This window comes from Dermochelys coriacea, chromosome 6 (assembly GCF_009764565.3).
Source record: "Dermochelys coriacea isolate rDerCor1 chromosome 6, rDerCor1.pri.v4, whole genome shotgun sequence".
Lineage (NCBI taxonomy): Eukaryota > Metazoa > Chordata > Testudines > Dermochelyidae > Dermochelys > Dermochelys coriacea.
In genome coordinates this window covers 6,721,450-6,748,408 of record NC_050073.1, presented here as the reverse complement: position 1 = coordinate 6,748,408, position 26,959 = coordinate 6,721,450, and the positions used below count along the sequence as shown (strand labels likewise).

At 54.8% G+C, this 26,959-nt stretch overlaps 1 protein-coding gene across 2 annotated transcripts in view; it reads left to right on the top strand.

Annotated features, from left to right (window-relative positions):
- Positions 1 to 5,714: 5,714 nt before the first annotated feature.
- Positions 5,715 to 26,959, top strand: part of AGBL2 (AGBL carboxypeptidase 2) — a 58,200-nt gene continuing 36,955 nt past the window's right edge. For both annotated transcript variants that reach the window (XM_038405965.2, XM_043516813.1), the window contains exons 1-7: positions 5,715 to 5,809; positions 8,513 to 8,571; positions 8,860 to 8,923; positions 9,817 to 9,963; positions 21,119 to 21,307; positions 23,157 to 23,264; positions 25,883 to 26,033. In XM_038405965.2, coding sequence (XP_038261893.1) covers positions 8,887 to 8,923; positions 9,817 to 9,963; positions 21,119 to 21,307; positions 23,157 to 23,264; positions 25,883 to 26,033 — 632 coding nt within the window. In that variant the 5' untranslated portion in view covers positions 5,715 to 5,809; positions 8,513 to 8,571; positions 8,860 to 8,886. The remainder of the gene's footprint in view (positions 5,810 to 8,512; positions 8,572 to 8,859; positions 8,924 to 9,816; positions 9,964 to 21,118; positions 21,308 to 23,156; positions 23,265 to 25,882; positions 26,034 to 26,959) is intronic.

The following is a 26,959-nucleotide window of genomic DNA, read 5'->3' as shown; positions in this document are numbered from 1 at the left end:
GACCAGGTCTGTATACAATGTGCAGGTCCCCTGGGCAGTGGGGGCTATAGGGCCCAGTCTCTACAGCGCACAGGGCGGGGTTGTGGGGCTGTGGACCAGGTCTGTATACAAATGTGCAGGTCCCCAGGGTGATGGGGGCTATAGGGCTCAGTCTCTACAGGCGCACAGGGGCGGACTGTGGGACCAGGTCTGTATACAAATGTGCAGGTCCCCAGGGTGATGGGGGCTATAGGGCCCAGTCTCTACAGGCGACAGGGGCGGCTGTGGGACCATTCTGTATACAAATGTGCAGGTCCCCAGGGTGTCGGCTATAGGGACCAGTCTCTACAGGCGCACAGGGGCGGGGCTATCGGCTGTGGGACCAGGTCTGTATAAAATGTGCAGGTCCCCAGGGTGATGGGGGCTATAGGGCCCAGTCCCTACAGGCGCACAGGGGCGGGGCTGTGGGCTGTGGGACCAGTTCTGTATACAAATGTGCAGGTCCCCAGGGTGATGGGGGCTATAGGGCCCAGTCTCTACAGGCGCACAGGGGCGGGCTGGGACCAGGTCTGTATACAAATGTGCAGGTCCCATTGTGATGGGGCTATAGGGCCGTCTCTACAGGAGCAAAGGGCGGGGCTGCGGGACCAGGTCTGTATACAAATGTGCAGGTCCCCCAGGGTGATGGGGGCTATAGGGCCCCGTCTCTACAGGCGCAGAGGGGCGGGGCTGGGACCAGGTCTGTATACAAAGTGCAGGTCCCCAGGGTGATGGGGATAGGCCCAGGTCTACAGCGAAGAGGGGCGGGGCTGTGGGAACAGGTCTGTATACAAATGTGCAGGTCCTCAGGTTGATGGGGGTTATAGGCCCAGTGTCTACAGGCGCACAGGGGCGGGGCTGCGGGACCAGGTCTGATACAATGTGCAGGTCCCCAGGGTGACGGGGCTATAGGCCCAGTTCTCTACTGGCGCACAGGGGGGGGCTGAGGGACCAGGTCTATACACAAATGTGCAGATCTCTGGGCGACGGGGGCTGTAGGGCCCAGTCTCTACAGGGGTGGAGCTAGGGGCTGTGGGAGGTCTGTATACAAATGTGCAGGTCCCCTGGGTGATGGGGGCTATAGGGCCCAGTCTCTACTGGCGTACAGGCGGGGCTGTGGGGCTGTGGACCTGGTCTGTATACAAATGTGCAGGTCCCAGGGTGATGGGCGCTATAGGGCCCAGTATCTACAGGCGCACAGGGGCGGGGCTGTGGGACCAGGTCTGTATACAAATGTGTAGATCCCCAGGGTGATGGGGCTATAGGGCCCAGTCTCTACAGGCGCACAGGGACGGGCTATGGCTGTGGGACCAGGTCTGTATACAAATGTGCAGGTCCCCAGGGTGATGGGGGCTATAGGCCCAGTCCCTAGAGGCGTACAGGGGGGGGCTGTGGGGCTGTGGGACCAGTTCTGTATACAAAATGTGCAGGTCCCCAGGGTGATGGGGGCTATAGGGCCCAGTCTCTACAGGCGCACAGGGCGGGGCTGTGGGACCAGGTCTGTATACAAATGTGCAGGTCCCCAGGGTGTGGGGGCTATAGGCCCCGTCTCTACAGGCGCAGAGGGGTGGGGCTGTGGGACCAGGTCTGTATAACAAATGTGCAGGTCCCAGGTGATGGGGGCTATAGGGCCCAGGTCTACAGGCGAAGAGGGGCGGGGCTGTGGGACCAGGTCTGTATACAAATGTGCAGGTCCCAGGGTGATGGGGGCTAGGGCCCAGTCCCTACAGGCGCACAGGGGCGGGGCTGTGGGGCTGTGGGACCAGTTCTGATACAAATGTGCAGGTCCCCAGGGTGATGGGGGCTGTAGGGCCCAGTCTCTACAGGCGCACAGGGGCGGGGCTGTGGGACCAGGTCTGTATACAAATGTGCAGGTCCCCAGGTGATGGGGACTATAGGGCCCAGTCTCTACTGGCGCACCGGGGCGGGCTGAGGGACCAGGTCTATATACAAATGTGCAGATCCTCAGGCGACGGGGGCTATAGGGCCCAGTCTCTACAGGCGCACAGGGGCTATGGGGCTGTGGGACCAGGTCTGTATACAAATGTGCAGGTCCCCTGGTGATGGGGGCTATAGGGCCCAGTCTCTACAGGCGCACAGGGGCGGGGCTGTGGGACCAGGTCCGTATACAAATTACAAGTCCCCAGGGTGATGGGGGCTATAGGGCCCAGTCCTCTACAGGCGCACAGGGGGGGACTGTGGGACCAGGTCTGTATACAAATGTGCAGGTCCCCAGGGTGATGGGGCTATAGTGCCCAGTCTCTACAGGCGCAGCGGGGCGGGGCTGTGGGACCAAGTCTGTATACAAATGTGCAGGTCCCCAGGGTGATGGGGGCTATAGGGCCCAGTCTATACAGGCGCACGTTGGCGGGGCTGTGGGACCAGGTCTGTATACAAATGTGCAGGTCCCCAGGGTGATGGGGCTATAGGGCCAGTCTCTACAGGCGGAGGGGCGGGGCGTGGGACCAGGTCCTGTATACAAATGTGCAGGTCCCCAGGGTGATGGGGGCTATAGGGCCCAGTGTCTACAGGCGCACAGGGGCGGGGCTGCGGGACCAGGTCTGTATACAATGTGCAGGTCCCCAGGGTGACGGGGGCTATAGGGCCCAGTCTCTACTGGCGCAGAGGGGCGGGGCTGAGGGACCAGGTCTATACACAAATGTGCAGATCCTCTGGGCGACGGGGGCTATAGGGCCCAGTCTCTACAGGGGTGGGGCTATGGGGCTGTGGGACCAGGTCTGTATACAAATGTGCAGGTCCCCTGGGTGATGGGGGCTAAGGGCCCAGTCTCTACAGGCGCAGGGGCGGGGCTGTGGGCTGTGGGACCAGGTCTGTATACAAATGTGCAGGTCCCCAGGGTGATGGGGGCTATAGGGCCCAGTCTCTACAGGCGCACAGGGGCGGGACTATGGGTCTGTGGGACCAGGTCTTTATACAAATGTGCAGATCCCCAGGGTGATGGGGGCTATAGGGCCCAGTCTCTACAGGCGCACAGGGTCGGGGCTATCGGGGTGTGGGACCAGGTCTGTATACAAATGTGCAGGTCCCCAGGGTGATGGGGGCTATAGGGCCCAGTCCCTACAGGCGCACAGGGGCGGGGCTGTGGGGCTGTGGGACCAGTTCTGTATACAAATGTGCAGGTCCCCAGGGTGATGGGGGCTATAGGGCCCAGTCTCTACAGGCGCACAGGGCGGGGCTGTGGGACCAGGTCTGTATACAAATGTGCAGGTCCCCAGGGTGATGGGGACTATAGGGCCCAGTCTTACTGGCGCACAGGGGCGGGGCTGAGGACCAGGTCTCTATACAAATGTGCAGATCCTCAGGGCGACGGGGGCTATAGGGCCCAGTCTCTATAGGGGTGGGCTATGGGGCTGTGGGACCAGGTCTGTATACAAATGTGAGGTCCCTAGGTGATGGGGCTATAGGGTCCAGTCTCTACAGGCGCACAGGGGCGGGACTGGGGACCAGGTCTGTATACAAATGTGCAGTCCCCAGGGTGAGGGGGCTATAGGGCCCCGTCTCTACAGGCGCAGAGGGGCGGGGCTGTGGGACCAGGTCTGTATACAAATGTGCAGGTCCCCAGGGTGAGGGGGGCTATAGGGCCCAGTCTCTACAGGCGCACAGGGGCGGGGCTGTGGGACCAGGTCTGTATACAAATGTGCAGGTCCCCAGGGTGATGGGGGCTATAGGGCCCAGTCTCTACAGGCGCACAGGGGCGGGGCTATCGGGCTGTGGGACCAGGTCTGTATACAAATGTGCGGTCCCCAGGGTGATGGGGCTATAGGGCCCAGTCCCTACAGGCGCACAGGGGCGGGGCTGTGGGTGTGGGACCAGTTCTGTATACAAATGTGCAGGTCCCCAGGGTGATGGGGGCTATAGGCCCAGTCTCTACAGCTCACAGGGGCGGGGCTGTGGGACCAGGTCTATATACAAATGTGGAGGTCCTCAGGGCGACGGGGGCTATAGGGCCCAGTCTCTACAGGGGTGGGGCTATGGGGCTGTGGGACCAGGTCTGTATACAAATGTGCAGGTCCCCAGCGTGATGGGGGCTATAGGGCCCAGTCTCTACAGGCGCACAGGGGTGGGGCTGTGGGGCTGTGGGACCAGGTCCGTATACAATGTGCAGGTCCCCAGGGTGATGGGGCTATAGGGCCAGTCTCTACAGGCGCACAGGGGCGGGACTGTGGGACCAGGTCTGTATACAAATGTGCAGGTCTCCAGGGTGATGGGGGCTATAGTGCCCCGTCTCTACAGGCGCAGAGGGGCGGGGCTCTGGGACCAGGTCTGTATAAAATGTGCAGGTCCCCAGGGTGATGGGGGCTATAGGGCCCAGTGTCTACAGGCGCAGAGGGGCGGGGCTGTGGGACCAGGTCTGTATACAAATGTGCAGGTCCCCAGGGTGATGGGGGCTATAGGGCCCAGTCTCTACAGGCGCACAGGGGCGGGGTGTGGACGAGGTCTGTTATACAAATGTGCAGATCCCCAGGGTGATGGGGGCTATAGGGCCCAGTCTCTACAGCGCACAGGGGCGGGGCTGTGGGACCAGGTCTGTATACAAATGTGCAGGTCCCCAGGGTGATGGGGGCTATAGGGCCCAGTCTCTACAGGCGCACAGGGGGGCTGTGGGACCAGGTCTGTATACAATGTGCAGGTCCCCTGGGTGACGGGGGCTATAGGGCCCAGGCTCTACAGGCGCACAGGTATGGGGCTGTGGGACCAGGGCTGCATACAAATGTGCAGGTCCCCAGGGTGATGGGGGCTATAGGGCCCAGTCTCTACAGGCGCACAGGGGCGGGGCTATGGGACCAGGTTGGTATACAAATGTGCAGGTCCCCAGGGTGTCGGGGGCTGTAGGGCCCAGTCTCTACAGGTGCACAGGGGCGGGGCTATGGGGCTGTGGGCAGGTCTGTATACAAATGTGCAGGTCCCCAGGGTGATGGGGGCTATAGGGCCCAGTCTCTACAGGCGCACGGGGGCGGGGCTGTGGGACGAGGTCTGATACAAATGTGCAGATCCCCAGGGTGAAGGGTGCTATAGGGCCCAGTCTCTACACGCGCAAGGGGCGGGGCTGTGGGACCAGGTCTGTATACAAATGTGCAGGTCCCCAGGGTGATGGGGGCTATAGGGCCCAGTCTCTACAGGCGCACAGGGGCGGGGCTGTGGGACCAGGTCTGTATACAAATGTGCAGGTCCCCAGGGTGATGGGGGCTATAGGGCCCAGTCTCTACATGCGCACAGGGGCCGGGCTGTGGGACCAGGTCTGTATACAAATGTGCAGGTCCCCAGGGTGTTGGGGGCTGTAGGGCCCAGTCTCTACAGCGCACAGGGGCGGGGCTGTGGGGCTGTGGGACCAGGTGTATACAAATGTGCAGGTCCCCAGGGTGATGGGGGCTATAGGGCCCAGTCTCTACACGCGCACAGGGGCGGGGCTGTGGGACCAGGTCTGTATACAAATGTGCAGGTCCCAGGGTGATGGGGGCTGTAGGGCCCAGTCTCTACAGGCGCACAGGGGCGGGGCTGTGGGACTCGGTCCGTACAGAGACAGCCACGGCGCGGGCCCCGCCAGCCGGTAGGAGGGGGAGGGGGAGGGGGAAGGGGCGGGGCTGGCGCTGAGCGAGCCCAGGAGCGCCGAGGGGAGGCTTCGATTTCAGCCGGCTCCGCCATTGGCTCCTACTGGGTCACCGGATGGACCAATAGCAGAGAGCTTTTCCCCGGAGCCACGCCCACTGCCCGTTGCTGGGCTACCGCGTCCCGGCATGAGGGGAGGCCCAGAGCAGGGCGGGAGGCTGCGGTGAGGGGGCGGGGGGGTTATGGGCTCTAGAGCTCGGGGAGGGGGTGTCTGTGTTCCAGATTGGGGGGGTCCTGGTTCTAGAGCGGGGGGAGCTCGGGGGAGTCTCGGCTCTAGAGCGGGGGGAGCTCGGGGCAGTCTCGCGCTCTAGAGCGGGGGGAGCTCGGGGGGAGTCTCGGCTCCAGAGCGGGGGGAGCTCGGGTGCAGTCTCGGCTCTAGAGCGGGGGGGAGCTCGGGGGCAGTCTCGGCTCTAGAGCGGGGGGAGCTCGGGGGGCAGTCTCGGCTCTAGAGGGGGGGGAGCTCGGGGGCAGTCGCGGCTAGAGCGGGGGGAGCTCGGGGAGTCTCGGCTCTAGAGCGGGGGGAGGTCGGCGGCAGTCTCGGCTCCAGAGCGGGGGAGGTCGGCGGCAGTCTCGGCTGTAGAGCGGGGGGAGCTCGGGGGCAGTCTCGGCTCCAGAGCGGGGGGAGCTCTGGGGCAGTCTCGGCTCTAGAGCTGGGGGAGCTCGGCGGCAGTCTCGGCTCCAGAGCGGGGGGAGCTCGGGGGAGTCTCGGCTCTAGAGCGGGGGAGCTGGGGGCAGTCTCGGCTCTAGAGAGCGGGGGAGCTCTGGGGCAGTCTCGGCTCCAGAGCGGGGGGAGCTCGGTGACAGTCTCGGCTCCAGAGCGGGGGGAGCTCGGGGGAGTCTCGGCTCCAGAGCGGGGGGAGCTCGGGGGAGTCTCGGCTCTAGAGCGGGGGGAGCTCGGGGGCAGTCTCGGCTCCAGAGCGGGGGGAGCTCGGTGGCAGTCTCGGCTCCAGAGCGGGGGGAGCTCTGGGGCAGTCTCGGCTCTAGAGCGGGGGGAGCTCGGCGGCAGTCTCGGCTCCAGAGCGGGGGGAGCTCGGGGGAGTCTCGGCTCTAGAGCGGGGGGAGCTCGGGGGCAGTCTTGGCTCTAGAGCGGGGGGAGCTCGGGGGCAGTCTCGGCTCCAGAGAGGGGGGACCTCTGGGGCAGTCTCGGCTCTAGAGCCGGGGGAGCTCTGGGGTAGTCTCGGCTCTAGAGCGGGGGGAGCTCGGGGCAGTCTCGGCTCCAGAGGGGGGGAGGTCGGGGGCAGTCTCGGCTCTAGAGCGGGGGGAGCTCGGGGGCAGTCTCGGCTCTAGAGCGGGGGGGAGCTCGGGGGCAGTCTCGGCTCCAGAGCGGGGGGAGCTCGGGGGCAGTCTCGGCTCTAGAGCGGGGGGGAGCTCGGGGGCAGTCTCGGCTCCAGAGCGGGGGGGAACTCGGCGGCAGTCTCGGCTCCAGAGCGGGGGGAGGTCGGCGGAAGTCTCGGCTCCAGAGCGGGGGAGGTCGGCGTCAGTCTCGGCTCCAGAGGGGGGGAGGTCGGCGGCAGTCTCGGCTCCAGAGGGGGGAGCTCGGGGGCAGTCTCGGCTCTAGAGGGGGGGAGCTCGGGGGCAGTCTCGGCTCCAGAGCGGGGGGAGCTCGGGGGCAGTCTCGGCTCCAGAGGGGGGAGCTCGGTGGCAGTCTCGGCTCCAGAGCGGGGGGAGCTCTGGGGCAGTCTCGGCTCCAGAGCGGGGGGAGCTCTGGGGCAGTCTCGGTTCTAGAGCGGGGGGAGCTCGGCGGCAGTCTCGGCTCCAGAGCGGGGGGGAGCTCGGGGGAGTCTCGGCTCTAGAGCGGGGGGAGCTCGGGGGCAGTCTCGGCTCCAGAGCGGGGGGAGCTCGGTGGCAGTCTCGGCTCCAGAGCGGGGGGAGCTCTGGGGCAGTCTCGGCTCTAGAGGGGGGGGAGCTCGGCGGCAGTCTCGGCTCCAGAAGGGGGGAGCTCGGGGGAGTCTCGGCTCCAGAGCGGGGGGAGCTCGGGGGCAGTCTCGGCTCCAGAGGGGGGGAGCTCGGTGGCAGTCTCGGCTCCAGAGCGGGGGGAGCTCTGGGGCAGTCTCGGCTCTAGAGCGGGGGGAGCTCGGCGGCAGTCTCGGCTCCAGAGCGGGGGGAGCTCGGGGGAGTCTCGGCTCTAGAGCGGGGGGAGCTCGGGGGCAGTCTCGGCTCTAGAGCGGGGGGAGCTCGGGGGCAGTCTCGGCTCCAGAGCGGGGGGAGCTCTGGGGCAGTCTCGGCTCTAGAGCGGGGGGAGCTCTGGGGCAGTCTCGGCTCTAGAGCGGGGGGAGCTCGGCGGCAGTCTCGGCTCTAGAGCGGGGGGAGCTCGGGGGCAGTCTGGGCTGCAAGGCATGAGGGGTGTTTCCCTACAGCCGTTTGTGCTGTTTTCCATATGCATCTGGCTGCTCAGGACCCATGGCTTGTGATTCCAGTGCAGCCCTGGCTCCACACCATCAGCTGCCTGGGGGAGCAGCCCTGTACAGAACGGGCCCTGGGTTCACGGAGCCCCATAGGGCAGGTGCGGGGGGTGCAGAGCGGAGGGGCTGGGGCCCCTGGAGCACAGAGCCTGGTGGGGAAGGTGATGGTTGTGATGAGCAGCATGGGGGGTGTGATGTGGTTGGAGGGTTTCTTGATAACCTGACAGATATGCCCCATCTCTGAGAACCAGCCCTCCACTCTGAGGATTCTGCCCTGGTTTGGGATGGTGTCTCAGGGTCTAGAGAGCTGGTGAGGGGCAGGGAAGGATGCAGAGCTGGGTTTCACCTCATGGAGTGAGGGAGAGAGGGGTAGAATGGGAGGCCTGGTGTGTATTGGTCAGGGACTGGTGGCTTTCAGGTCCCTTCCAGCCCTCTTGGTCACTAGTTTCTGTGCTTCCCCCTAGTGTCTGTCAGAGCTGTCACCGCTGCCTGTCATGAGTCCAGTCCAGGAGCCAACCCTGAGGTTAGTGCAGAGTCCAGCCCCGCTGAACTGGGCCTAGGGGGGAGAGTGGGATCCTTTCAGCCTATGGGGCCATGCCATTGGGGACTGCAGCAAGGAGAGGGGAGCAGTGGGGGCCCAGGGCAAAAGGGGCATCAGGGTGGGTAGGCACACGTGAAAGGGGCGGGCACTGGGGGGCTGGACTACAAGTGATTGGCCACGTGCACTCTGACCTGTTTGTTCATTAAATTCCTGTGTGCTGGCATCTGTGGGTGTTGGGGCCTAGCTTCACCCTTCCCTTTCCTTCCCCAGCTGCTCGCAGACCCCTATGAGAGCTTCATGCATCACCATCTCCAGTACTATGGCTACTTCAGAGGTAAGAGCAGTTGGGCAGCTTGCTGTTCACTGGCCCAGGATGTTTCATTGGTCAGCAAACAGTGATCAGAGCCCACTGGATGCCTCTGGGTTCCCCCCCTTCCCTCTAGAACTGCCATCCTGCACTGGGCACCGCATGCTGGGACAGCTGTGGGAAGGGGACAGTGTCAACTGAAGAGCTAGGCAGTTTACAAAGGTGCCGTTACAGTGATATTTCCCTGTATTTTAAAATGTTTTCCCTCCCCCATCGCTGTATGGAGACCACCCAAAGGAGAACAGGCCGCTTGCTGAGGGCCCAGGGTCGCAGTGCGTGATACTGGCTAGGCACAGTGCTGTTAGAAGGGGATCAGTGCAGCATGTCCTTTTGCCTTTAACGTCTCTGGTAGGCTGGTGCTGGAGCAGGCAGACCTGTGTGATTGTGGAGTGGGCTGTGTCCCTACTGTGTCTCGCTTGAAGGCTGGCAGCCCTGGAGCGAAGTCTGCACTCTGGTGGGATCCGATCCCGGTCCTCTGCTCCTGAGACAAGACTGAGTCTCTGATCACATAGCTTCCCATATTGCCAGGAGCCTTGGCTAGTATTCAAGCATCTAGTAACTGCAGGCTCTTTCTGTACCTATAGGGAGCTGCAGGGCAGAGTGCCTCCTCCGGCACCTGGTGGCTAGCTAGCCTTTTCATGTTAAATGACTGAGATCTCTCTGAGAGGATCCTACAGCCACTAGCCTTCTCTCCCTAGTGCTCAGAAGCGGAGTAGCTGTAGGCTGGAAGACCTGCTGAGTGCAATCTGGTCCACCCAGGAGCAGTGCTGGATTGTTCCCTACAGCACGGTGGCCAGGCTAGCTTTAAATGTCCCAAGAAATGGAGGTTCTCCAGCACTAACAGCAACATCCCTTCCTAGATGAGGAGAAAACTGCAGAAAGCAGCTCCCTTGTGTCACGAGAGCGCAGATCAAAGAGCTCATACTCTCTGCTGGAGCAGGAGACCCTCCAGGAGAGCGGAGGATTGGACCTCAATTCCCTTCAGGACAACAGGAAGAAGCTGATCTGTGAGTGAGCTACTCAGCGTGAGGAGCTGGGTTTCCTTTGGCCATGACAGCCAGTGGCTCAGTTCAGCTGCTGTCTGCAACTCAGGGGCTGCATTAGATTGGAAACAGAGAGCAGGGGCGGGGCATAGGGAAAGGATTGGGTCCATAGCAAACGGGTGAGCTGTAAACATCCACGTTAGTGGGCTAGCTGGGGAACCATGGAGCAACCCTCACCCAGAGGTATGAACATCACTTCATAGAACACACTGCTGGCAGGGGATTGCATCTTGGCTAAGTAAAGGAACAGATGACATCCAAGTGAGCTAGCGCTGTTTGAAAGCTTTGCAAGACCATGCATCTGTGGAAGAGCAATTGGTGTCCCCTGAAGAGCAGGGAGAAACCTCCCCAGATATGGAAGTTGTTGCAACACAGAGTCTATCCGAGCTAAGGGGGAATGGCCAGTTAATGGGCTGCTGGGGAGGTGAATGGTTGCCCCAGGAGAATGGAGAATAAATTGTATAAAATCCAGAGTTGGGGAGGTCAAGATCTCACCCCAGTATTGCACTGTCCCCTTTTCTAGTGCGGGTTTCTTTATAAAGGGGATCTACAAAGGTGCGGGCAGTGGCAGGGGCCCTTTCTTGGGCAGGGCATAAAGAACCAGTGTTTTCTGCCTGTCTTTCCCCTGTAGATTGATCAAGGCTGTGAAATCTTGTTGACCCTATTGAGGAGGTTTGGCAAAGAATGACTACTGTATATCCCAGAGCACTTGTGTAGTGGTAATGGGGTTTAATTCTAGTGCAGGTTAGTGTCTCTCAGATACTTTTATAGGTTGTTTTGGCCTCTGAGTCATTCAATGAGAGAAAACCAATCTGCTGTCCTTTTTATGAATTTTACTGAGAATACAAACTAGCAAACAAATCTGCTATACTTCCCTGCAACACTCATCAATGCAGCAATCGAATGGGGATTCCAGTGGAGATCTGATGGCTTCATGTGGCGTTTAGATGTTGCTTGTAATTATTAGAATTGGGAGCACTTGCTGTTGGGAGTCTGAAAGGACAGGAAACAGGAAGGAGTGGGGAGGAGTTGAAGAGGTGGAGGGAGAGCTACTGAGGGTGCAGCAGCAGCTTGGAAAAGAAGTTTCCACTTTAAAAAATAAAGTCCTGTTGAAGTTTGTTAATACCTTGCCTGGCTACTACAACATTTTGGCGACGAGGATGGATCTTCTTCCTCTGAACCCACCTGCACCCTTTCTACAAAGCCCAGGTGAGCCTCTAATTGCTTTTACTGCCTGGATCCATATGTATGAGACTAAAGATATGTCTACACTACGAAATTAGGTCGCATTTATAGAAGTCGGTTTTGTAGAAAGCGTTTTTATACAGTCGATTGTGTGTGTCCCACACAAATGCTTTAAGTGCATGTAGTCGGTGGAGTGTGTCCACAGTACTGAGGCAACCATTGACTTCCAGAGCGTTGCACTGTGCGTAGCTATCCCACAGTTCCCGCAGTCTCTGCCACCCATTTGAATTCTGGGTAGAAATCCCAGTGCCTGATGGGGTTAAAACATTGTCACGGGTGGTTCTGGGTACATATCGTCAGGCCCCCCTTCCTCCCTCCTTCCGTGAAAGCAAGGGCAGACAATCGTTTTGCGCCTTTTTTCTTGAGTTACCTGTGCAGACGCCATACCATGGCAAGCATGGAGCCTGCTCAGCTAACCGTCACCGTATGTCTCCTGGGTGCTGGCAGACATAGTACTGCATTGCTACACAGCAGCAGTTTATTGCCTTTTGACAGCAGACAGTGCAGTATGACTGGTAGCCATTGTCAACGTAGTCCTGGCTGCTCTTTTAACCGACCTCGATGAGGTCAGGGGCGCCTGGGCAAACATGGGAGTGACGCAGCCAGGTCATTTCCCTTTTAAGTTTCGTCTCATGGCGATTGAGTCCTACTGGCAGTGCACTGTCTTTTAATCAGCAGCCAGCAGAAGACGATGGCCAGTAGTCATAGTGCACCGTCTTCTGCCAAGCACCCAGGAGATGATGATGGCTAGCGGTCGTACTGCACAGTCTGCTTCCAGCAAGATGTATAAAGATAGATGAAGTGGCTCAAAACAAGAAATAGACCAGATTTGTTTTGTATTCATTTTCTCCTCCCTCCTTCCGTGAAATCAACGGCCTGCTAAACCCAGTTTTGAGTTCTATCCTTGAGATTTTGAGTTCTATCCTTGAGGGGGCCATTCAGTTTCTTGCAAAGCCACCCCCTTTGTTGATTTTAATTCCCTGTAAACCAACCCTGTAAGCCATGTCATCAGTTGCCCCTCCCTCCATCAGGGCAATGGCAGACAATCGTTCTGCTCCTTTTTTCTGTGCAGACGCCATACCACGGCAAGCATGGAGCCCGCTCAGATCACTTTGGCAATTAGGAGCACATTAAACACCACACACATTATCCAGCAGTATATGCAGCACCAGAACCTGGCAAAGTGAAACCAGGTGAGTAGGTGATGTCAGCGTGGTTACGAGAGTGATGAGGACATGGACACAGACTTCTCTCAAAGCACAGGCCCTGGCAACGTGGGCATCATGGTGCTAATGGGGCAGGTTCATGCGGTGGAACACCGATTCTGGGCTCGGGAAACAAGCACAGACTTGTGGGACCGCATAGTGTTGCAGGTCTGGGACAATTCCCAGTGGCTGTGAAACTTTCGCATGCGTAAGTGCACTTTCATGGAACTTTATGACTTGCTTTCCCCTGCCCTGAGGCGCAATAATACCAAGATGAGAGCAGCCTTCACAGTTAAGAAACGAGTGGCAATAGCCCTGTGGAAGCTTGCAACACCGACAGCTCAGCAAAAGTAGCTCAGTGCAATCATTGCAAAAAGATTGGGCATTTTGCTAAAGTATGTCACAGCAGCCAGTTCAATCAACAGGTACATGCAGTTATAATACCAGATGTTAATGTGCTGAGCATGGGCAAAATCAGTATTGCACATATTCCAGAACAATAAAGTGGACGGTAAACGTTCTCTGCCATGCCCTCAGGCAAATCACACTCTATTCAGCTATTGCTGGACACTGGCTCAGCAGTATCTATACTACCTGATTCCATCTATTTGCATTACTTTAAAGATGTGCCTCTTACTGAACCCAAGCTTCACTTGATGTGCTATTTGAAAAACCATATTCCAGTACGTGGCTGCCTGCCAGCAATAGTTACTTTTGGTGATTGCGGTGTAACTGCAGAGTTCTACATTGTCCACAAAGGTACTTCTATCTTTGGCAGAGATTTATTGCCTGCTTTAAATTTCAGGGTAGTTAATGGACGAATTGATCTTCCTCAGCAAAGCACTCTTGCGGTACACACACCAGTTTCAGCTGGGACCCAACATCAGGTTGAGGAGAAACTCGGCTGTGCTTATGGGTTTCTGCATAAAGTTAAAATGCGGAATAATGTGATGCCTGTACGACAGAAATTACTGTGCTTACCATTTTCTGTCAGGGAAGCTGTTTCAGAGGAACTTAGAAAACTTATTCAAAAGGACATTATTGAAGAGATTAACTCCTCGGAATGGGTTTCACCTATCGTAGTGACTCAGAAGAAGGGTGGAGGCATTCGCCTTTGTGTGGACCTAAGGGAGCCAAATAAAGCTATTGTGATTGACAACCATCCTCTTCCTCACATAGAAGAAGTATTTGCAGAACTCTGTGGAGCAAAGATGTTTTCTACTCTTGATTTGCAGAGCGCATACCACCAGGTTATGTTGCATGAAGATAGCAGAGACCTCACAGCATTTATTACACATGAGGGACTATTCCGTTTTAAACGTGTTCCATATGGTCTCGCAGGGTGCCTTCCAAAAAATGATGTCATTGATTTTGAAGAATCAACATGGAGTTCAGTGCTATTTGGATGATACTATAGTGTTTGGAAATACTTTGGAGGAGCATGACAATAACCTGCAGTCTGTACTAAACTGCATCAGCAAAGCAGGCTTCATGCTCAATAGGTCCAAATGCAAATTTAGACAAACTGATCTCTCCTTTCTGGGGCATACAATTTCACAGGTTGGATTAAAACCTGATCTGGCTCATATCTTGGCAATTTCAAATGCTCCTCCTACAACAGATTTGCAAACCTTACATTACTTCTTGGGTCTTACCTCCTGCTATGCAAAATTCATTCCCAATTATGCTTCTGTCATTGAACCGTTACGAGAATTATTATAGGGAAGTTCAACTTTAGTGTGGGCAATGGATGCACAAGCTAGTTTCGAAACGGTGAAAGACTTGATTGTACATAATCCAGTATTTGCACTATTCAGTCCTGCATTGCCCACAATTGTAACTACTGATGTTTCTGATTATGGACTTGGGGTTGTCCTCACACAACTTCATGAGGACAACACAGAGAGGACTGTTGCATTTGCTTCAAGGACACTAAGTAATGCTGAGAGAAAATATTCTACAGTCGAAAAAGAAGCACTTGCTTGTGTCTGGGCTACTGAAAAATTGAGAACTTATCTGTGGGGCCACGTTCAAGTTGCGCACAGGCCACAGCCCTTTGACGACGTTGCTCACCACTAAAGGACTGGGAAGAGCAGGATATCGTATTGCTAGATGGTCTGCAAGATTACTCTCTTTCAATTATGAACTGGAATATAAGCCTGGAAACCAAAATGTGGTAGCTGATTGCCTTTCTCACCTGCTTTTGCCTTCACCAGATGGTCCACTGGAGGATGAGGATGTAGCAGTTGCGCTTATTACAAGTACTCTTATTGTAGTTATAAGAGAACAATTTCAAGCTGCTTGTTCAGTGTGTCCAATTCAACAAAAACTATGGGAATTTCTGACAAAGAGATGGCCCAGTAACCGTAAAAACCTTGACCCAGTTTTGCTGCCTTATTTTAGAGTTCAGGATGAACTTTCTTTGCTCGATGGCTGTGTGCTACGAGGTACACACTGGAGATTGTGCCAGAAGAATTACAGTCAAAACTTATATACCTGGCATACGATACTCATCAAGGAATTGTCAGAACCAAACAACAACTACGGGATCGTATTGGTGGCCAGGGATGGACTCTCAAACTGAAGCACTCATAAAATCCTGTGTCATGCCAAATGCATGAAGACAGCAGTGATGTACCCCTCTATTACAGCCTGTTCCTCTTCCTGAATCTGCATGGGAAAAAATGGCGATTGACATTGTAGGACCCTTTGATACTGCTCCAATTGACTGTCGTTATGCCATCACCTTAATAGACTATTTCAGTAAATGGCCTGAGATAGCACTTACATTGCAAATCTCTTCTGTTACAATAAAAGGAGCACTTGTGGCACCTTAGAGATTAACACATTATTTGAGCATAAGCTTTCGTGAGCTACAGCTTACTTCATCAGATGCATTCAGTGGAAAATACAGTGGGGAGATTTATATACATAGAGAACATGAAACAATGGGTGTTACCATGCACACTATAAGGAGAGTGATCACTTAAGGTGAACTATTACCAGCAGGAGAGCGGCTGGGGGGTTGGGGGGGACCTTTTGTAGTGATAATCAAGGTGGGCCATTTCCAGCCGTTGCCAAGAATATCTGAGGAACAGTGGGGGGTGGGTGGGGAAATAGCATGGGGAATAGTTTTTACTTTGTGTAATGACCCATCCACTCCCAGTCTCTATTCAAGCCTAAGTTAATTGTATCCAGTTTGCAAATTAATTCCAATTCAGCAGTCTCTCATTGGAGTCTGTTTTTGAAGTTTTTTTGCTGAAGAATTGCCACTTTTAGGTCTGTAATCGAGTGACCGAAGAGATTGAAGTGTTCTCCAACTGGTTTTTGAATGTTATAATTCTTGACGTCTGATTTGTGTCCATTTATTCTTTTACATAGAGACTGTCCAGTTTGACCAATGTATCTGGCAGAGTGGCATTGCTGGCACATGATGGTATATATCACATTGGTAGATGTGCAGGTGAACGAGCCTCTGATAGTGTGGCTGATGTGATTAGGCCCTATGATGGTATCCCCTGAATAGATATGTGGACAGAGTTGGCAACGGGCTTGTTGCAAGGATAGGTTCCTGGGTTAGTGGTTCTATTGTGTGGTGTGTGATTGCTGGTGAGTATTTGCTTCAGGTTGAGGGGCTGTCTGTAAGCAAGGACTGGCCTGTCTCCCAAGGTCTGTGAGAGTGTTGGGTCATCCTTCAGGATAGGTTGTAGATCCTTGATGATGTGTTGGAGAGGTTTTAGTTGGGGGCTGAAGGTGATGGCTAGTGGCGTTCTGTTATTTTCTTTGTTGGGCCTGTCCTGTAGTAGGTGACTTCTGGGTACTCTTCTGGCTCTGTCAATCTGTTTCTTCACTTCAGCAGGTGGCTATTGTAGTTGTAAGAACGCTTGATAGAGATCTTGTAGGTGTTTGTCTCTGTCTGAGGGGTTGGAGCAAATGCGGTTGTATCGTAGAGCTTGGCTGTAGACAATGGATCGTGTAGTGTGGTCTGGATGAGAGCTGGAGGCATGTAGGTAGGAATAGCGGTCAGTAGATTTCCGATATAGGGTGATGTTTATGTGACCATCGCTTATTAGCACCCTAGTGTCCAGGAAGTGGATCTCTTGTGTGGACTGGTCCAGGTTGAGGTTGATGGTGGGATGGAAATTGTTGAAATCATGGTGGAATTCCTCAAGGGCTTCTTTTCCATGGGTCCAGATGATGAAGGTGTCATCAATGTAGCGCAAGTAGAGTAGGGCATTAGGAGACGAGAGCTGAGGAAGCGTTGTTCTAAGTCAGCCATAAAAATGTTGGCATACTGTGGGACCATGTGGGTACCCATCGCAGTGCCACTGATTTGAAGGTATACATTGTCCCCAAATGTAAATAGTATGGGTGAGGACAAAGTCACAAAGTTCAGCCACCAGGTTTGCTGTGACATTATTGGGAATACTGTTCCTGACGGCTTGTAGTCCATCTTTGTGTGTAATGCTGGTGTAGAGGGCTTCTACAGTCATAGTGGCCAGGATGGTGTTTTCAGGAAGATCACCGATGGATTGTAGTTTCCTCAGGAAGTGGGTAGTGTCTCGAAGATAGCTGGGAGTGCTGGTAGCGTAGGGCCTGAGGAGGGAGTCTACATAGCCAGACAATCCTGCTGTCAGGGTGCCAATGCCTGAGATGATGAGGCGTCCAGGATTTCCAGGTTTATGGATCTTGGGTAGCAGATAGAATACCCCAGGTCGGAGTTCCAAGGGTGTGTCTGTGCGGATTTGTTCTTGTGCTTTTTCAGGGAATTTCTTGAGCAAATGCTGTAGTTTCTTTTGTAACCCTCAGTGGGATCAGAGGGTAATGGCTTGTAGAAAGTGATGTTGGAGTGCTGCCTAGCAGCCTCTTGTTCATATTCCAACCTATTCATGATGACGACAGCCCCTCCTTTGTCAGCCTTTTTGATTATGATGTCAGAGTTGTTTCTGAGGCTGTGGATGGCATTTTGTTCTGCACAGCTGAGGTTATGGGGCAAGTGATGCTGCTTTTCCACAATTTCAGCCCGTGCATGTTGGCGGAAGCACTCTATCTAGAAGTCCAGTCTGTTGTTTCGACCGTCAGGAGAAGTCCACCCAGAATCCTTTTTGTAGTCTTGGTAGGAAGGTCTCAGTGGGTTAGTATGTTGTTCAGAGGTGTGTTGGAAATATTCCTTGAGTCAGAGACGTCGAAAATAGGATTCTAGGTCACTACAGAACTGTATCATGTTTGTGGGGGTGGAGGGGCAGAAGGAGAGACCCAGAGATAGGACAGATTCTTCTTCTGGGCTATAGTAATTAAGTTCCTCTCTTCAGTTTTTAGCAAGGAAGGTAACCTCAAAGAACTGGTTTCAGATAATGGTAGTCAATTTACTTCCCTGGAGTTTGAAACTTTTCTAGCAGAGAGGAACATTTTACACAGATGGTCATCCCTATACTACCCTCAAGCCAATGGGGAAATCGAACAGTTTAACAGAAGTTTGAAAGAGAGTTTGCAAACGGCTAAATGGAAGGGCGATTGTGGATAACCTTCACTACTGATTTCTTGCAAGCACACCCGGCTACACAACATGCCACAACACAAAGATCACCCGCAGAGTTACTGCATGGGAAACAGATGAATACTAAACTGAACATTGCTGGATTGTTAAAGGCACGACCTGAGGCCCCAACCGAGGATGATGTGAGAAAAACAGTTGAACAGAACCAAGCAAAATATAAGGCTTTCACAGACAAGCGGCAGGGTGCTAAGGAACCAAAGTTTCAGTGTGGTCCCTTTGTTAGAATATGAAAACCTGGAATTTTACACAAAGGGGACCCAAATTCACAGCTCCTCTTAAAATCATAGAGAAGAAGGGACCTTACACCTATCGACTTTCTGATGGGCGGGTATGGAATGCTTCTTATCTGCACCTGCCTATGCACCAAGAGGAGATTATGCCAACACCCAGTCTGCATTGGATGACTTCACCGTAGTATCAGCACAACAAGACATAGCACTGGAACCGGGGCTTGAGAGATGGCCTGTCAGACCCAGACGACCACCTGTCTGGACTAGAGACTATGTTACGTAGTTTCTATAGTGCTTTTAGTGTAATAATCCTGTCAACAGTATAGTGTCTTGTTTCCTATTTGTTCCTGTGGTAAGAACAACGTTTATTGTAATTGGGAGAGTTTCTTAAGAGAGGAGGGAATGTGGTGTTTAGATGTTGCTTGTAATTATTAGAATTGGGAGCACTGGCTGTTGGGAGTCTGAAAGGATAGGAAACAGGAAGGAGGGAGGAGGAGTTGAAGAGGCGGATGGAGAGCTACTGAGGGTGCAGCAGCAGCTTGGAAAAGAGGTTACCACTTTAAAGAATAAAGTCCTGTGAAATTTGTTAATACCTTGCCTGGCTACTACAACACTTCATCAAGGAACTACTAATAGTGTAAGTGGGAATGAATAACTGTGACACGAAAATAGAGTGAGATCAACAATCGATCAAATCCTTGCATGATCACAGTCAGTCACATCATGCAACCAGCCGAACACAGCCTTATCCACAAACCTTTATACACAGACTGACTCTCCGAGGTAGAGCAGCCTTCTCCTGAGCCCTAGAAATTCTGCTGCCTCTCTTTGAAGCACTAAGAATGCAATGGTTTGCTCAACTTTCTCCCCCCACAGCTAATCTCTCCATTTCCTGTCAATGCAATGGGGCCAGCCCCCAACTTCCCCTCTCAGGCAGAGTGGTTTTCGTTAACACCTGCACAGAGCCAGGGTGGCATAGTGCGATCTGGGGCAGCTTACTTAGGAGTTAGGTAAATCCAGGTGTGATGACTTTCTAATATGGACTTAGCAGCACAGTGTGATTACTTCACACACACACACGCATGCAGGAAGGTTAGGTAAAAACAGTTAGTTGCAGGCATCCTCCTAGAAAAGACTCCAAAAGTAAAAAGAAACCCCCTTGGAAAAAGACTCTGTTCTGTGGCCAGCCTGGCCTGTGGAGCTTCGCAGTCCACCAGGAACTGCAGTCTGAGCAGACAGACAGTTCTTGGGTTCTGTAGCTTGTGCTAGTGGGTGTCGTCCCCTGCTCAGCTGGCTGCGCTGTGCTGTCTGTCTGCCCTCTCCAGGACTGGCCCAGGGAAAGGGGGGGAATCAGCGGTTTAGTTGTTGTCAGGATGACCCAGCCAGGAGCCCACTTCCTTACTCACCTGGCTTGTTCGGGTTGCCATTGGAGCCAGCAATGCCCCGCTGTCCCTCCCAGAGATCTTTTGCACGTAGCAGTATCCAGTTGGACTTTGTACTCCAGCTGCATGTTCTGGTCCTGAGTGAAGGTGACCAGACTTAGCCTTGGGTTCTCTTCTGGGAGCCTTCTTCAAGTGGGCAAGTTTATCACTATCTTTGTCTTAAACTGCAAGTCCACTTGCTCCCACAAAAGTAGCTTCCCTCCAGCCCTACCCTGGGGAAATGGCCAGTGGGTTGCAGACGGCTCTCTGGCCAGGAGGGCCTCGCCACTCCCAATGGCATGCCTTGAGCCCATTGCCTTTGGGCTGATAACAGCGTCATTGTCCCCCGATCATTCCCACATCTCGTGCTCACACTCCCTCCCTGTCAGTGAGGGCCTCGCAACCACAGTGGGAACTGGCCGGGCTGTCACCTTGTGGCTGGACTGGGGGCAGGGAGAGCCGTCTGGCTTAATGCCCCAAAGGCAAAACTGCTTTGAAGATCCTGTTAATAGAAATTTCATTAAAAATACAATAGATTAAAGCTGATACTTGGTGGCGACACTACTAATATGCCCAGCGCTGGGCTTGGGAGCCGGCCACTGGCCTGCAGTGTGGTATTGTGTCTACGCAGCTCTGTGGCATGGGACTGTTTTGTGTCTGCACAGCATCCAGCACAATGGGGTGCTGGGCCGTGGCTGGGCCCCTGGGAGCTACTGCCACCCAAAGCAGAAAGCACAATGGCTTTACGGGGGAGAAACCCTTTGTGAGCCAGTTGAAGATAATACATTTATCAATGAGCTCACAATGTCCAGTGGCAAAGTGTAGCCCTTCCCATCTAGGAGAGTCAGAATTAAGGTTTCCTGAGCAAGCCAAATCCTGCTGCCTTGAGTGTATGCCGGGGCATGCCGTGGGTGCAGGCGGCTCGTGGACTCAGGCCAGCAGCCTCTCACAAGCCCTAGGAAGGGAGAAGGGTGTCCCCTGGGCAGGCAGAGGGATGCTCCAGTGGGCTTGATCCTCCATTGGGATACACTCCCTGAGGGACCTTCCGCAAGTAGCCAAGCTAGGGCTGCCCCCATGCAACTCTGGTGTGTGCTGTGGCCGGGTGACTCTGAATCACAGAGCCACAGCCAGGCCTTCTCCACTGTGTCCACTGAAGAGCAGCTGGTACCAGTTCTCCTAGTCCACTGGTTATGTTGCCTTAGGCAGCGCGTCCCCAGGAGTGCTGGGCAGTGCTTATTCCTATAGCCTGCTGGCCATGGCAGGTACTGTACCTCCACCTGGTTGGCAGAGTCTGCTGCTGCTGAGATACAGGTGCCAGGTGTGTTTGTGTCCTGCTGCACAAGCCTTTTCCAAGCAGTGCCAAAGCTGAGGCTCTGCTGTGTGTGTGCACTATGAAATCGGGGCGTCCAGCCATGCACTGCACTGCGGAGTCCCTAGTGCCTGCTCCTGTTCTCTTTGCAGGTTCTCTCATGCTGGAGGCTGCACTTTTCAAGAGCAAACAGCTTCTGTTCAATCACCTTGAGGGCCCTGGGGTCCCACGCCTGCGGGAGCCACGGGGTCTCTTTGCTGTGCCCACCTCGAGAGGCCCCCTGCAGGCGCCACGCTGGCCAGTGGAGTGCGAAGTCATCAAGGAGCAAATCCAACACATCGGTAACCGGAGCCCTGTGTGTGTCACTGCCCCATCCCGTGTGGGGCTGTTGGAAGCTCCCCAGCTCATCAGGGCATCGGTAACTGGAGCCCTGTGTGTGTCACTGCCCCATCCCATTTGGGGCTGCTGGGAGCTCCCCAGCCTGTCAGGTCTCTGGCGCTAGCAATGTTGCCAGCTCCTGCAACGGATGGTGTGTTTCCTAAAGCTCCAGATCCTGGAATTACATGACTGCATGAGAAGCTCAGCATCCATTTTAATAAAGGATGCTCATAGCCCTCATGGTCGCAGAGAAAAGCTTTAGACTGTGACCCTGGACAGCACCGACACCAGATGTTAGATAACAAGAGCCTCAAGTGGAGGAGGTTGTCAAATGTCATGATTTTTAAGCCAATCTCATGATTTTGGGGGTCTGACTTGGGATGGGCAAGTGGTATTGCACCTGTTGCATAAGCATGTGGATCGGGGCTCTTGGGGAGGTCTGGGAGCTCCTAGGTCGATTACAGGGTCCCCAATAGGATAGAGGCTGCAGTGAGGTTTCACACTTGAATGGTGAGCCCATAGGAGCCTGGTCAATTGTGTTAATGGCCAGCCAGGTAACATTAACCCATGACACCCTGCCCAGCGAATTGCACAGACCTGCCAGGCTTCATTCGACAAGGCACCCATCCAAGCCTTCAATTCCTTTAGGAAGAATAAAATTCCACCCCCTAGAGCCTCGCTGAAAACCTGTACCTGTTCAGGTGTGCTTTGGCCAAGACAGCCGTTCATTTCTCTCTCGTTGTGTCTAGTTAGAGTCCCCAGCATCGAGATTTCCCCAGTTCTCTTGACAGACTGTTCCATGGCCTAGTGCATCTTGCTGTCATCACCCCGACATTCAGTCTAGCACATCCCTTTCTGCCATTTGCCCCATGGCTCCTCAATCTTCCCTGTTCTCCGGAATCCTCCTCTTTCCGGGATGGATCCACCCAGCGAACGCTCCCCTGCCTTTGGCATTGCTTAGCTCCCCTTGCCAGCTCATCTTTTTCTTGCTTCTCTCCTCTGGCTCCACTTCGTTTTTCAGTTCCTGCCAGGGAATGTGGTGCCCAGAGGTCAGAGTGCTGTGTCTGCCTCCCAGCCAGCCAGTGGGGCCTAGTGGAGTAATCGTGGCACTAGAAACCAGACTACTTCTCCCTCTGTGTGAGGAATCATTTTGTGTTGGGTTAAGCTGGGCTCTGTGGCACGGGGAGGCTGGTCAGCCCTTGGGAGAGACGTGGCTAAGGCCCAGCATTACCCAGAATTCTCTGCCTCCACAGCAGTCAAACTGTTGCTCTCTGCACAGAACTTTCCAGCCAGTATTTGTTGGCTCTTGGGGTCTCCCGTTCTTGTGGGGGACCTGAAATGGGCATTTCCTGCTTTTCCCACAGGTGAGTCTGGGGGATGAAACCCAGGAAAGGTGCGAGCAGACAGGGCAGGGCCGTGGGTCTGCTCTCTTAATTCCATGCATGTGCATTAAAACTCTGTGGAGGACGATTGACTGTCACATCTTCAAAAGGGACTGGCTGGGTCTGAAACCAGGCTGCTCTGTCACTGCCCAGGTGCTTCCCCTTGAGAGCAGATTTACTCTACCCAGTCGGCCTCCTTCCCAACACAGACCCCCACTGGACTATTAAAAATCACAGGGTCCCCAGCTTGTCGGTGTGGAAGAGAGGACACTTGCTGAGAATGAACATATGGGGAGGGTCATGCCTTTTGCTCTATTACTACATGGCACAGGGGCTTCAAAGCTCTTTTCAGGAGAGCGCTTTTCTTTACCCTGTGGGGCATCTGAAATCCCTGCAATAATAACTGGAACCATTCCCCCTGTCTCCTCAGAGTGGGTGCCGTCTGAACCGGAGCCATTCTATCAGCCCACAGGAAATGAGCCGGCCCCACTAATTGTGGGGGAGGAGAAAGGAACCGTGGTCTATCACATAAAGCCAGGTATTTGCTCATATACTAACAACACTGATAACCTGGGCGTGGAATCCAGGAGTCTGTAAAGCCCCTTTCAGGCCTGCTCTGGGGCAGGCCTGAGCCGCACCTGGCTGGTCTCTGAGAACACTGGCTGTAAGTTGTCGTTTCCTCTCCGGTTCCGACACAGAGTGGGACGAGAGCTCCCTGTTTTCATGTGAAACACTCGGAGGTTCTGGCTGCACACAGGAAGTCTTGCTCTACACTTCGGGTGACAGATCTGCACAATTCTCATCTCCAGCGCATGAGACATGAAAATAACCCAGGGCCAGATCCAAAGCCCAATGAAGCCAATGTTGACCTGCTCAGGCATTAATTGGGAAATCATTGATCAAACCATAAAACTTGAATGGGCTGGATCTCAGTGGTTGAGGCCTCTATAAATGACTGAATGCTGGCTTTTCTAGAGCATACCTCATCCCCAGATCACCGCTGGGGTGGGAAAGACCCAGAGGTCCCAATACAGAACTATTCCCTGTGCTATGTTTTCTAGCGGCAAATGTTCCTGGCAATGTGGCTCCCACCCCTTCCCTACAGGAGCGATCCCACAGCCTGATGCGTCTCTCTGTTGAGGAGTTGAATTCTGATCTGTTGTCCTGCAGCAGGAGGCAGATTCTGGAGATCTCAGCTCATAAGCAGCTTGCTGGATCTGTGAGATGGGAAATGGCCACCAGTCACTGCCCAGCAACCTCCAGTTAGCAGGGCCAAAGTCTCTTACTGGTTTTCTAACCATCCCCTAGGAGAGAGGCTGAGATTGGGCAGCAGCCAGGTGTCCCCTAGGGTACTCACGATAACTCCCAAGGGCAGGTAGGGTATTCTTTACCACCTCTGCTTCTTCAAAAAGAAAAGGACTTGTGAGTACTCCTTTTCTTTTTGCGAATACAGACTAACACGGCTGCTACTCTGAAATCTGCTTCTTCAGCAAGCACAACTCTTGACATCCAGTTCCAGTGAACCAGCCCTGCCCTCCCAGTGAACTCTCCTTAACCCTTTTGTGCCCAGCTTAGCTGCCCTGTGTGACATGCCTGCTCTAACAGTAGAAACTTGGGGTACATCTACCCTGGAGCTGGAGGTGTGATCCAGGGTTGAAATTACACCTCCAGCTCCAGTATGGACATACCCTTTGGCTATATCTACACTGGAGCCTATGCCAGTGCAGCTATGCCTGTGTAACCCCCTAGCGGAGGTGTAGCCTATCCTGACAGAAGGAGTTTTTCTGTCAGTGTAGGAATACCCCCTCCCCAAACAACATTAGCTGCGTCAGCAGAAGCCATCTTCCCTCGGCGTTGTTGCGTCCACACGGGAGTGTTGTCGGCACAGATGTCGGGCAGGGCTGTGGTTTTCTCACATTGCTGACGGCTGTAGCTACGCCCATGTAACTTTAAAACGTGGACCAAGCCTAAGTGTGGCCATCTTTGGGGGCTGGCTCTAGTGAGTCATGTCCACACGTAGCCCATCCTGGAGCAGTGCTGCCTCTGGGGCTCGGGGCTCTTACTGTACATCGACACAGCAAGAAGAAGCCCCACAGCAGTGAATCTCAGAACTTGGGTCACCTGACTTGGGCTTGCAGGGCTCACACTTCGGGACTAAAAACAGCCGGGTAGATGTTCCCACTTGGGCTGGAGCTGGGCTGTGAAACCTGGCGAAGTGGGAAGGTCTTGGAGCTCGTCTCCAGCCCAAGCGGGAACATCTACACTGCTCCATGGCACAAACCCAAGTCACTTGACCCGGGCTCTTAGGCTCGCCGCCGTGGGTATTTTTTGCTGTGTAGATGGAGACGCATCGTAACAAGGATGTGTCTGGGCCTGGTACGTAAGTCCCATTTCCTGCAGCCCATGGGGCAGATGCTCAGACCAGGATCATGATCCTGCCCTACTACTCGTGCAGGCCAAGCCATGGAGGTGGGCGCAGCAGCAGGCCCGTGCTCTGCCCCCGTCCCTCTGCGCTCTCTCCAATCCTGAGAGCGGGGACCAATGTGATACTGGCACACCACCATCCACTCTCATCCTGGCAGCGAGCATCAGCAGGAGAGGCAGTGTCTCATAGCAGATAGAGCACTGGGCTGGGACTCAGGAGACCTGGGTTCTATTCCCTGGCCTGCTGGGTGTCCTTGGGCAAGTCACGTCACCTCCCTGTGCCGGTTTCCCACTCCGTGAAATGGGGACAGTGATACTGACCTGCTTTGTGAGGCGCTCTGAGATCTATGGATGGAAAGCTAGGGTCATTATTATTGGCACTCCCTAATCATGGCTTGGGGATTCCAGGCTGCCCCCTATGGAGCCCAGAGAAGGCAATGAGGGGGCTGTCTCGTGTGTGTCAGGGGAAAAATGCCTGAGGGCGAGGAGCATGAAGCAGGGGAAGCGAGGGTTTCAGTTGCAGTGGGGTGTTTGCTCAGTAGTGGGGGGTGCTTTGGGCACTTGCAGCACAGTGGTTCCCTGCCTTGTACTGGGGCAGAGCCTGAGTCGCTGTGTGCTCAAATTCCCCGCCCTGCATCGGAGGGGAGTGGGATTCCAAACAAGGGCCATGCCGCAGGGAGCTGGGTCTAGCGCAAGCTGCAGGTGTGACAAGGGCATCTCCTCTCCCGGCAGCGGCCAAAGGCTCCTATTTTACCTGCTCCCGCGTTGGAGGCGTGCGAGGGCCCATTACGTCATCCGCCATCAGCTTGGAAGGTCCAGAGGACACCACCCTGCTCTTTGAATCCAGATTCGAGAGCGGGAACCTCCAGAAGGCCGTCCGAGTGTGAGTGAGAGGGCAGAGGACGTGGGACTGTCCATGGCAGGCAGGGGAGAGGGAGCTTTCCAGCTAAGCCAGGGTGCCCGGTCCAGGCTCTCTGTGGAGGGCAGGCGAAGGGGAAGCTGGGATGGCCCTGGGGGGTGGCTGTATTAATTAGGACAGGGGCATTAGGAGAGGAACTGAAGATGTGCCTCACTGGGACGGTGTCTCCAAAGTGTTTGGATCAGCCCCGTCCCAGGGAGCGGGCGCTGCCTCCCCCAGCTATGGGAGCGCACCGAGCTGTAGCTGTCCCTTCTCTGCTGCAGCTCCCCCAGTGGTTGCCTGCTAAATCACAGGGGAGGAGATTTGGCTGCCCCATCACCAGCCCCTCTGCCAAGCTGGGGGAACAGGAAATGGGCTTGACGGGCCAGGTCTGAGCCTAGAGGCTCCCCTTCCCCACAGCCCCCATGAGCGGGGAAGGAGGATTCTCTGTCCCAGCCCAGGTTAGAGCAGCCTGGGAGTTGCTCTACTTTGTGCCAGCCAGCAACGGTCACAATACCTCTGCCCCCATGTCCTCTGCACCAGGGGCTATGGAAAGGGAAGCTTAGGAGCTATCCTATGCACTGACTGAGATGGGTCATCCTGTGGGGAAAATAGCAGGTGCTCGTATCTTTACAGGCTGTACCATAATGCGGACAAACAAGGGGGCAGAAGTCAGATTGCTCGGACATGTGTGAAGCTGGTATTTCCTAATGATCTAGAGCTAGAGTTGCCATTTAAAGAACATCTTTTTAACTAAGCTTTTTGCATATCATTGCATGTAATGAATGCTAGGAACAAAGACCTATTCCCTAGCACAGAGCAACATGCTGTTGAGAGATGGGGGGAATCTCATGTTCATGGCCTACACAAAGAGAAGTTGGATAGAAACATCAATCCTCTTGCTGGACGGT